This window comes from Platalea leucorodia (assembly GCF_965183815.1).
Source record: "Platalea leucorodia genome assembly, chromosome: Z".
Classification (NCBI taxonomy): domain Eukaryota; kingdom Metazoa; phylum Chordata; class Aves; order Pelecaniformes; family Threskiornithidae; genus Platalea; species Platalea leucorodia.
This window is the reverse complement of record NC_138858.1, coordinates 14,124,465-14,136,708: the sequence shown is the minus strand read 5'-3', so window position 1 is coordinate 14,136,708 and position 12,244 is coordinate 14,124,465. Positions and strand designations below refer to the sequence as shown.

The following is a 12,244-nucleotide window of genomic DNA, read 5'->3' as shown; positions in this document are numbered from 1 at the left end:
TCCAAACTGAAATTGGTGGGGATGGAAAACTAATTCTGAACACACCTACAACTCCGCTCTTAGTCAGCCACTTCCTTGTAAATGCTGTCCTTTGTTTACTGTGTAACGATGGAGAGACGTGCCTATAAAATTGAAGATGGTAATGGAACGCATGGCAAATGGTACACAGCTATTTAGTCAGATACAGACAATGATGTGACTCAAATTGGCATTCATATAATCTTAAGAAAGAATTTGTGTTAACCATTTCCAGTTTTAACTAAACCGTTGCTTAAAGGTTATTTAAGTGGATAATCAAATGAAAGAGAGGTGATTTTTTTAGTTAAAAACATAAAAAGCTGATTATATTTAACCTGTTCAGCAGCCCCGCTTTTTTTGTCAATCTTTTCTTTATTAATTAAGTGGGAAAGTGAAAGAAGAATTTGCTGGGAGGGGTAAAATCAAATTATTCTTTAAAAAGCTTGGAATTGCCAAATAGCTTGAGTTTGTCTTAATGCAATGTTAGGGTTATAATCATGTGATTGACTGCCTTACTGACACCTGTTTTGTGTGAGTGCATTAGCGTGGCAGCCTGGCTAGCGATTTCTATTCTTTTTTTAGATTTTTATTGCAACTGTACAGCTTTTGTATCTGATTCTATTTTAGTTCCTCCAAGCAAGTTGTTTTCTTCAATGTGTTATTTCCAGAGTATTCCCCTAAACCCAATGAAAGCATCAGCCTCTGTGGTACTTTAATATCCTTTATTAGAGGACAAGACAGTGCCACGTAAAGCAAATAAACTTCCTGTAGTTTTGTACTGATGGTCCCTGCTTGCTTTTCAACACAAAAATCTCTGTGTTCCTTGGTAAAGCATTTGTCTTTTATTTAGTGCTTCTGCGGAGAACCTAATCTCCCACCAAATTGGAGACTACTGCTATTTTGAATGGAGTCGGCACAGCATTTTATTATTTTTGTCCTGCCATTAGCAGATACAAAACTTGTGTCCCTAAATATTGATATGCGAGGAATTAAATGGTTAATTAATTTTAAATCTTTTCTTCATTGCAAGATAGTTGAAATTACAGGTGCTACTAAAATGTCAATCAGTACATAGACTGAGTAGTGTTTCTTAGAAAAACAAAGCTGTGCAAAATATGTTTTCTTGATTCATCTCAGAGGTTATTTCTCCCAAGTAGTACAATCAGGTAACTTCTCTGGTCAGTTTTCTCGGGCAGTTCATGGCTATTTTCTTTCTTTAGTTAGTTTTCTCACTGTGCTGAGATTAAGCATTTCTTCATCTGCCTGTTATCTGCTTATAAATACTTAATATATACTTCATATAAATACCGTTTCCCCAGGCTGCAAGGGTCAATGTGTAATAAGGAAGTGGGAAAAAAAAAAAAAACCAACAAAAACCCCAGAACCAAACAAAAAAAGAAAGCCCAAGAACACATTAAGCAGACTTGGATATGAGAACAGCTGAAGCGATTATTTTTATTGTTGCTTGACCTCTTGTTCTTCTCTTTTTGAGATTTCTAAAGTGTGAAGTTCGCCCATTTTGTTGTTGAAAGATGAAGTGACAAGGGCTCTTAGTGTGGGGCGGTTCTATCAGTCCAAAAGGTTTAATCATGTCTGTGAAGTGAAGTCTTACTTTACGATTCTGAACAGCATCGTTTTACAGAGTAGGGCGAGCTTCAGAAACCTATCACAGGTGTTGCGGCATACTGTTTTTCTTTTGCCAAGTGAAATGTGCTGGAAGAAACTAGATGGGAACTAGCAGATTCTTCCCTGGCAGAAAGGCAAAAGGTCATCATTGAACCGGCCATTGATATTTTGCTGGAGATGGCAGCTTTCAGTTATACTTGCTGCCGAGTTGTGAATTCAGCTTGAGGTAGGAGATGCTGTCGCACAGGTGTTTCTTTCGGTATGCTGTGGTTCTCACTCAGTTTTGTCCGTTACTGTCTTTGATATCTCTTCCATAGTTTGGTAACTTTCATGGCGACTTTTTTTTTTCAGATGTTATTATGGTGTTTAAAATACAGAGCAAGGCAAGGAAACCTCTAGCTGCTTTGTTCTTCAGGTGTTTTAACTGAAATATCCAAGATTGGTAGAAATGTAACTTTTCCAAATATGTTTGATCTTTATCCAAGAATACTTCAACAACAAAAAAAGGATGTAGTATTCTAAAAATGACTGAGGTACCAAAGATATGAAAACCAGAAGCGTGGTGACTGTCTGTATTACTAATTTTTGAAGGACAGGGAGAACTACAGATTGGCAGACTAGTCTGCTTCCTTTTGAATTCCTGAAAAAAATTCTGGAACAAAAGCTGTATGTAAGCATCTAGAATATAACAGCTGAGTAAAAGACAGCATCAGCTTATCAAGGACAAATTGTTGAAGTAAACTAACTTATTTCACTGATAGGCCTACTGTATACAAGAGGATCAGTTGATGTCTTATATTTGGTCTTCAATGGGACTTTTGATTCTGTTTCTCAGGATGTTTTTGCTGGGGAAGAACAGTTGGGAACAGCTACTGTTGTCATTAAGGAGGCCAGTCCCTTGTCAGCTACTCCTCAGTATTTTCACAAAGTTTCCATAATGAAATAATATGATTATTAAAACTTAAAAAAGCACAAAGCTAGGAGGGATTGCAGACCTTTTTGAGTGTGGTAATGGAAATCAAAATGCCTGGAAGGTTCAGAAGCCTGTGGGAGGGGAAAAGGTACAAATGAGTAGAGTTTTGTGCTTGTGCTTAAGCAGGAGCAATCAACTACACAAATACGGGATAGAGAACAGTGTTGTGTGTCTTCGAGGGGAAGAATTTGGAGGGTGTAATAAGCCGAATACATGAAGGGAACATCATGCAGGCTATAGTTCTATGTATACATTTCAGTAAGGCACGTGGAAGCAACGTTTGCCCTCGGTTCAGGCCTTGTCAGGCATGAGCTGTGTTGCTCCGTGGGTTCCCGCTCAGTGCAGAAGGAAGTGGGTACGCTGGGCAGTGTCAAGGGCAGCACCGAGAACTCTGCAGAGAGCGTGGTATTGGGCTGACGGGGAAGGGTTGAAGGACCAATTACATTGGTCTGCAAAATGAACAATCTGCTGGTAAAACGCTTTCATGCAACATTTGAAAAGAATAAAGCTGTGGTACAGTCTGATCTGGGATTTCTGATTAAAGGGGTATTGGAGTCCACTTTAGTGAGACCAGGGTGCTTCGCAGATATACTCTACTCTTTTTAGCCCTTCTTTAAGAATATAGTATTGGAGTGTCTTTGTTAAATTTGGTGCTATATAAAAGCTCTAGGAAAGTGTGGGGTTTTAATTCTCTGCTGTTTCATTTGGTTACTTGAGTATTTCTGTACCAGGCAGAGTAGTTAGTTCATTTGTAATGTAGATGGTCGTGAGTGTGGCTAGTCTTGAGGTTGGCACGGTAACTTAATACTGTTGATAGCAGGGAGTCTCAAAGGGAATTAAGTGTGAACTGAGGCCTTTATGGTGCTTGCAGGAGAACATTCTTCAGGAGTTCCGGAATTTCAGCCAGCTGATACTAGGGAGCCGTGTGCTAATAGTGAGAAGCCTGTCTAAATAAAATGAAGAAACAGAATTATGGATAAGGAACTTACCTTTCTTTGAGCTAACAACCAGGTTCAGAGGCAAATGCTGCTTCCCACAGGAAGGCATGGCTTTATAGCCTGCAGTAATATATTTTAAATTCTGTTACAAACAATTCTAGTAGCGCGGGTCCCAAATGCAGCTGTCTGATTAGGCAGCATTTAGTTCACAGTAAGAGCTCCTCTCAAGCATTGCATTTCTCACCTTGTGGATTTTTTTTCCATTTAAGCTATTTGTGCTGAAAACTAGTTTTAAGTGGTTTCTGTCTAAAAATTTTGAACTGTAATTTTGGAAATGTGTATACAGTATTTCAGAACAACTCTACTTCTCATCAGTTTCAGTCTTGTAAAAATTAGGCTTTTCATTTTGTATTTTGAGATTAAAATAGGAAACAGGTGAAGAACAGAAAAATGTAGTTTACTTTGATAACTGCAAAGTTGCTTTTGGCTTTGAAAGTGGTAGGACTCAATATCTTCTCTATTTTAGCATATTCAGTATGTGTTTTTAATCTTTTTGGAAGTTCCCTCATGGTAGTATCTGAGTGTAGCACCTTGCACAAAAACTTTTCACCTTCTGTTTTGATAGCAGCCTTTTAGATGTGACTGTAGTAAAAAATTGTATAGGTGTGACTAATGGAGGGTATGCTGTATAATTTTTTTGTTTACCTAGCATAAGGTGTGGCTGTAATGGGCACCCAAAGCTACATAGATAGTACTGCCTTAGTAAAGCTGACATAGTATTTCTTTTCCATTCATTTTTTTGGTGGAATCTGCTACTATACTATCAATTAAAAAAACTCTGTTTTCTGAGGAAACAAGAATGGTACAATAGAATAGACAAGGACTTGCTTAGAATAAGTGATTGAGAAATAGGTTAGATATCCTGCATTCATGATTTACAAGTGATCTAGCCAAAATGTAGTACGGGCAGATAGGAAGGAGATGCTTTGACCTAGCATAAATGCTGATAATTTGAGAAACACATTAGATGAAAGGCAGAAGATAAAAAGTAAGTATGTGCATCCTTGAGAAGAAACAGCAAGGTAACTCAAGCCATTTTCAGAATATGGGGTGCTCTGTGTATAACAGCTGATATGGAGTAAACAGACTGCTCTTGCTATTTGGGAATTAAATGTGAAAGTAGCAAAATGAGGGGAAACAAATCTTCAGGGAAAAATCACAGAATAATTGTCCTGTGTCTGCCCAAGGAAGTACTGGCATTACAAACTTCGGAATTTTTTAGTGGAAATAAGACAATTTTCACTGCTTAGTGCCCTCATGTATAACAGATCTGCTTAAGCAATATACTGAGAGATTAGTAAAGGAAATGGTTCACTTTAACAAATTATGAAGGTATTTAAAAGTTAATTGAGGGAAATTTTAGTAGTACCATTTCTTTTAAATCTCTAAAGTTCCAAAAAATGAAAGCACTGAATATACAACAGTGGGGAAGCCATGGCAAAAACTATTTCAGTTAAATCAAACCAGCTAAAATGGTAATCTTGATGGAGAAGCAAGTCAACCTGACCAGAGTAATAAACTTTTTGTTGTTTGTTTGTTTGTTTTTTTTTTTTAATGTATGATGTGCTTGTGGTAAAATGATGGTTATTAAAAAGGTCAGAAGCAGTTTACCTAACGATGTAATAAGTCAATGCAATTTTCTGTAATAGATTTGTGCAGCTCACTGGCCCTTTACACAGTAGCATGCCTCTTTGAAGATGTATGAACTTTTTAGGCATTGCTAGCAGTCCTGCCTATAACACAGAGTACCTAAACCCAGAATGATTGGCAAAGCAAAAATATATCATGGCAAGACTAATAACGAATGAATTGAGATCTTTGTTGCTCTGAAGAACAGAAGAGGGGTAGGAAGGTGAATTAGCTAGCATGTTGTCTCTTATGACGTGAAATTTCAAACCTAGAAGAGGTACCTCCCAAGCAGACTAACGTACGCTTTGCTGTATTTTTATGCTCTGTTAACTCTGAGTACAGAATTTAAATGCATAGTTGAGGAACGGTCCATTAACAAAGCTTTCCAGAAACATTTAATTTAAACATTTAACCCTTTGTCCAAACTAGTTGATTTCTTCTAAAAGGAAAAAAAGAGCAGAATAGATTTTCTTTTGAAATTTATACTGTACTTAGAAGATGGACTTATAGTCTTATTGAAGGACAGAGATTTGACTTTTGGATCTGTTGTGTATCAAGATGAAGAGGAGTTGTCCTAATATGTTCCTAGAAATGACAAAATTGGAATGACATTTTGATTTTTTGCAGAAGATGTTAAAGCACATTTCTGAAAGTCTTGTTCTTCATCTGATCAGAGTTCTTATCGTGAAATAAGACAAGTCTGTTAATATGTTTAAAAATGTCTGTTTAACAACTCTTTTCTGCGTAAATACCTTCCAGAGATTTTAAAGTAATTAAATGCCTTTTTGTCTTACAGTTCTGATCTGCTTTCTTAAGTGAACTGTGCTGTGTGGCTGGAGTGAATTTTCAATAATGAGTGGTGCAGCACTGGGCCTTGAGATAGTATTTGTCTTTTTTCTGGCCTTGTTCCTACTTCATCGGTATGGAGACTTCAAGAAACAGCACAGGCTGGTGATCGTAGCAACGTTATTGGCTTGGTATCTTTGCTTTCTTATTGTATTTATACTGCCTCTGGATGTCAGTACGGTAAGAAGCTTGTGAAATTTTCCGCTTAGTTGCGTCAAATGTATATGGCATTTTTTTTAATGATAATTTGAGAAGACAATATCTTAAACAGCAATTAAATTTTCCAAATAGTATCTTATTAAACTAACACTTGTTACCTTTTTGCATGATAGTGTCTGTTTTTACAATTAATTTTATTTTTTGTTGATCTCATCGGATAACAAATCTATTTCAAATGTTTTAAAATTTCATTTGTTTATAGCAATTTTTTGTCTGTTTAGGCAACATAAAAACACTTTCAGTTTTTTACTTACTTGTCCTGCAGATTGCATGTTGTTTTGTGGGTCTGTTAGTATAATTGCTCCCAAGTGTAAATGTGGAGAACAGGAAATGTCTTTAAAAATGGGACTTATTATTTTAAAATAAATGTACCTTTTTCTGATCACTGATATAAAATTAATTGTCTTTTAGACTATTTATAATCGGTGCAAACTTGCTGTTAACTCCAGCCCTGCAGAAAGTAATGGCTCTTACGTTACTCTTGCTCCAAGGTATCAGCTGTATGTTTTCTTCATTAGAATATTTATAAAGAATTTTATGTTTGTTTGGTTTTTTTTAAAATGATAGGAGTGTGCTGTGTTTTTAAGACTAATAAACAAGTGTTATCTCTGTGATATGACATTTGAAGATTGTAAGCATACAGGAGGGTGAGGGAAAATCTAGTTTTATACCTTACGAATGAAATTAGGAGGCTTGTCTTATATATAAGCAGCATATCTAATTGCTTATTATAATTGCATATATATAGTAATTGGAGTTATCTGAAATTTACTATATTCTACCAAAGTAACAATAGCCTGTTTGCTGTCTTCTGACAGTAAGGAAGTAATCTCTAAAACATGGGGAATGTAGGCAAATATGGGCTCTTTGCATGGCTGCTCGTTCTTTAGCCTCCATTGGCTGTTTCCACATCTTGTAGATGTGTGCAGTGTAGTTATTTGTAAGATGATCAGAGCATTTAAGATGTCAGTTGATATGTCCATGCAATGGATTGCCAGTTTTGTTGCCCCAAAGCTGAGGCTATCTGAATGTGGTATATCTGTGGAAGAGCAGTAAAATGCCAGACTTAGGGGCACAACGTTTTATCCTTTATTTAAGACCACCCAGTGAACGTTAATTAAACATAGCCGTGTAAATACACAGTTTGAAAACTGTTCAATAGCCTTTCAGTTTACCTGTAGTTTCAGAACATGCTGATGGATGTTATACTATGGTATATGACTTGAGTATATCAAATAGAAGTATCAACTTAAGTAGTAATTGAGCAGATACTGTGTTGGTGCAGCTCAGATCTTAAAACTTTTTTGAAACCTTTAGTCACACTGCCTGTCACTCTGTGGTAATTTGATAGTTTTGAAAATATTTAGGCTGTGTACTTAGAAACTCACAACTCAGGCTTAACTAGTTTGACACTGGAAAACACCAATTATTTCTCAATAGATACTCGTATTAAATTGACTGTATTGCCCCTTGACTCACCATTGCTTCATTACCCAGACAGGTGTGGGGAAAGAAAAACAGTGTCTTAGTGTGGATAGACACTTTGTCTTTTGCTCTTTTTTTTTTTTTTTTTTTTTTTTTTTTTTTACTAGAAGGCTCTCATGGCTTTTCTGGTCTTCTGAAGCAAACACTACCTGTCAGAAAAGCATTGGCTCAACAAGTCAAAGTTCATATAAGCCTGACTAAATCCAGCTGGGTGACAGAAGAAACAATATACTTTTTTTACCGCTAAATGTTCTAGGTAGTAGAGTTAGGTGATGGGGTCCCTAAATATTTTTTAAAAACCTGCTGCACTAACTAAAGTTGAATGGTCTTCTGTCTACAGAAATGTCTCTTGCTTTGCATGAAGAAAGTACTTCCTTTATTCTTCCTGTAGTCTTCCTTTAGTCTTCCTTTAGTACTTCTTTTTAGTCTTTGAGCTACTATTTTTTTCTCTAAGAAAGCTGACTTGTCCAGATGTGTTATTTGCGGTGAGGAGAATGATAAATATTTTTAAGTAGTGATTCAGTTTATTCTCTTCTGAGATGGTTGATGGTTGACTACTTACTCACATAGTAGTGTATTACTTCTATGCTATTTTCAAAGGCCTTTCTAGATAGGGGAATTTATAGAAAGTGTTTTTTATAATCTTGGCCCTGCAACTAACAATAAGTTTCTTTTCATTGTTACAGCAAGCAAAAATGTTTCAAACCATGGAGTTATATTCCTAATGGAATTATGCCAATTTTCTGGCGTGTGGTATATTGGACATCACAGTTTTTAACATGGTAAGTAAGGCAAGCGAATATGGCAAAGACTATGATATAGGTATAATTTCTAAGTGCAACTTTGTAACAGTCATAGCATACTCTTTAAGAATATATATCACTGTTCCACAGAGCTATCTAATCATATATTATTTGCAAGCAGTGAAATTTCTCTAATAATTACTGTATTTGTCTCTAATAAATACTGTACTAAATTGAGTATACTTTTTCTTTCTTGCTCCTTTTCAGATGGCAGCCATTTACTCTTGGTTCACTTTTATAGTTGAAACTGAGCAATTTACACACAGAGGTGTTTATGGATAGATTGTCTGAAAAAAAATGGGGTTTAGGCAACAGGACACCAAAATAATTCCATTAATAAGTTGGGTAATTTTTGAGTAATATTGTAAATGATTTGGTTTTGTTGGATATACTATGTAAAGCTATAGATATAGCTAAAGCAAAACGATTGTCTGTGCTTTTGGGTTCGACTGATGTGTGGTATCTGACCAACCTGTCATCAAATAATTATTTTTGTAGCTCAGTCAAGAATGTCAGGGGTGGTAGTGAGTTCTCGATTAACATTTTTTTCATAGTAAAGCTAACTGTATTGGTTTTATGTGCAGCTTGTTTAAGGTTTGCCATCAGACCAGTACATCTAGAATAAAAATATGTAACTAGCTAATTTTGTTAGAAGCTTCGGAGTCTTTAGCTTCAACACCTCTGTCTCAGTATCCTGCCGCTGCTAAACTAAGAGGTTTTTTTTTTTTGCCATTGGCTGATGTGGTTTGGCTTTGTTTACTTTCCTCCTAGGATTCTGCTACCTTTCATGCAGTCATATGCTAGATCAGGAGGGTTCTCCATTACTGGAAAGATTAAAACTGCATTGATTGAGAATGCAATCTATTATGGGACTTACTTGCTGATTTTTGGAGCATTTTTAATATATGTGGCTGTAAACCCAAACTTCAATTTACAATGGTAAGAATAATGTTTAAAGCGCTTGCATGAGTTCTTATGAAATTGTCATGGGTAATCTCTTCTGTAGATGAAATGGGTCTTTTTTAAAAAACAATTTTAGTTGATCTGATTTTTGCTAGCCAGTTGAAAGGTTTTGTTAACTTTTTTTATGGAAAGGGATTTTTTCACTATTTATATAAATCTGTCTTTTGGTTTTCTTATTTTGGTATGTGCAGCAGAGGAATCCTCTTATATTTGCAATTTTTTTTTTTTTTTTCCTCCCTACAAATGCATTTGCAAAGTTAGTGCAGGAACTTTCTTGGTGTTTTCAGAATAACATCTTTCAAAAAGTCTCTGTCAGTATTTCCTGTGTAGCACTTCTGTCTACTGTAGATTCTATTTAAAGGCCATAAGGTAAGTTAAAATAATTGGTATTTATAACATTGCTAATGGTCTTCTGTAGTAGATACAGTAGCAAGCACCGTCATGCACCTAACTTTTAGTAGGTTTGCTAAGTTCATGTTGCTTCCTAAAGGAACATACTCCTTTAAGAAAAAACATTTTTGTCTTCCCTCGAGAGAGGGAAGAAATGTGGGGAGATACAGAAAAATCGTGGCAGCTTTAAATATGGCCAAGTAGCAGACTGGCCTTAGGCAAGAACAACAGATGATGCTAAGTCTGTTCCTGTAAACTTGAAAGCCACATAGATACTTCAAGGCTGCTTTCTTGCAGGTGGGGTAGGAGGATGTTGTTTGTTTGTTTTTTCTTTTTTGTTTTTGCTATTGTTTTTTTCCTTAGGAACCAGCTTCAGACTATTGGGATAGCCGCTGCAAACACATGGGGTCTCTTTCTTCTTGTGTTGCTTTTGGGTTATGGTTTGGTGGAAATTCCCCGTTCTCACTGGAATGGGGCCAAGAGGGGCTATCTACTCATGAAGACCTATTTCAAAGCTGCCAAACTGATGACTGAAAAAGCAGATGCGGAGGAGAATTTAGAGGATATCATGGAGGTAAGTAACTAGCTTTCGCTATGAACTAAGTGGAGGCTGCTGTTAATCATCTCTGAATTTTCTGGTGTTGGGCACTTGTGGCAAGAAAACATAAGTAGCATGAACTTACTGTGAAATATGAGTAAATTAAGAAAATCATCATAGTGTGTCATGCTTGATGACTCTTGATCCTGCGTAAAAATTAAAAGAGAAATAGTCCCTGATATGAAGAACTTGGCAACTTGATAGCCATTATTTGATGTTTTTATTCTTTTATTGACCCTTTTGGAGTAATATTGGTCGCTAATGAATAACATTCCAAAGTGATCTTGAAAATACGGTGTACAGATGTTTCACTAGTTCTCATGCAAATTGTGTATGTTGGCTTTTCTGCTCTGCTCACAGTGTGCTTCTGGAATCTTGAGCAGAGTTTCCAAGTTCGATTTGCAGGACCATGCTATGTGCCTTTTGAGAAGAGACTATATAGAGCATTGTTTTTTTTAAAGAGTTTTTTTTGAGGCTATATTTATTTTTATTTGTGAGTGAGCAATAGGCTGTAATGTAGTTCAAGAATAGAATGGAAATGCAACCCGTTGAATAGCTATTCCCTGTTCTACTGCTCTGATACCATGGCTTGGAAATAATACTTCTGAAGAGTTTTAAAGTTGGATGGTAACTTCTTCTGCAACACATAAACATTAAGTAATAGTAGAATCTTCATTCTTCGGTAACACAATGTCGTGGTTTAACCCCAGCCAGCAACTAAGCACCACGCAGCCGCTCGCTCACTCCCCCCCAGTGGGATGGGGGAGAGAATCAGAAGGGTAAAAGGGAGAAAACTCGTGGGCTGAGATAAGAACAGTTTAATAATTGAAGTAAAATAAATTAGAACAGTTAAATAGGCAAAGCAAAAACCGTGCACGCAAACAAAACAAAACAAGGAATTCATTCACTACTTCCCATCGGCAGGCAGGTGTTCAGCCATCCCCAGGAAAGCAGGGCTCCATCACACGTAATGGTTACTTGGGAAGACAAACGCCATCATGCCCAATGTCCCCCCTTCCTTCTTCTTCCCCCAGCTTATATATACTGAGCATGACGTCATATGGTATGGAATAGCCCTTGGGCCAGTCTGGGCCAGCACTCCCCCTGGCTGTGCCCCTCCCAGCTTCTTGTGCTCCCGGCAGAGCAGGGGAAGCTGAAAAGTCCTTGACCATTGTGAGCGCCACTTAGCACCTGTTTAGAGACAGCTTAGCACTACTTAGCAAGAACCAAAGCATCTGTGTATCCTTGACATTGTTCTCATCCTAAACCCAAAACACAGCCCCATACCGGCTACCAAGAAGAAAATTAACTCCCAGCTGAAACCAGGACACACAATTTTGAAGAAATTGCTATAAACATCAGAGTGGGACATAACTACAACACTTACTAGAAAATGAGCAACAAAAATGTTTATGAAGCTAGCACTTAGAATAGAACAGAACAGAATAGAATATTTCGGTTAGAAGGGACCTGCAACGATCATCTAGTCCAACTGCCTGACCACTGCAGGGATGACCAGAAGTTAAACTAAATTATTAAGAGCAGTGTCCAAATGCCTGGAGAGGGAGGTGCTGACCTCTTCTCCCTGGGATCCAGTGACCGGACACATGGGAATGGTTCAAAGCTGCGCCACAGGAGGTTTAGACTGGACATTGGGAAGCATTTCTTTACCAAGAGGATGGTCAAACCATGGAAC

At 37.0% G+C, this 12,244-nt stretch overlaps 1 protein-coding gene across 3 annotated transcripts in view; it reads left to right on the top strand.

The window, feature by feature from the left end:
- Positions 1–12,244, top strand: part of LMBRD2 (LMBR1 domain containing 2) — a 33,432-nt gene that overhangs the window by 886 nt on the left and 20,302 nt on the right. The window contains exons 1-6 of one of the 3 annotated variants that reach the window (XM_082336695.1): positions 106–161; positions 6,041–6,270; positions 6,721–6,800; positions 8,481–8,576; positions 9,369–9,536; positions 10,314–10,524. In XM_082336695.1, the coding sequence (XP_082192821.1) occupies positions 6,097–6,270; positions 6,721–6,800; positions 8,481–8,576; positions 9,369–9,536; positions 10,314–10,524 (729 nt within the window). In that variant the 5' untranslated portion in view covers positions 106–161; positions 6,041–6,096. Of the gene's footprint in view, positions 1–105; positions 162–6,040; positions 6,271–6,720; positions 6,801–8,480; positions 8,577–9,368; positions 9,537–10,313; positions 10,525–12,244 lie in introns of those variants that run through there. The other 2 variants (XM_082336694.1, XM_082336696.1) reach the window with 2 other exon arrangements.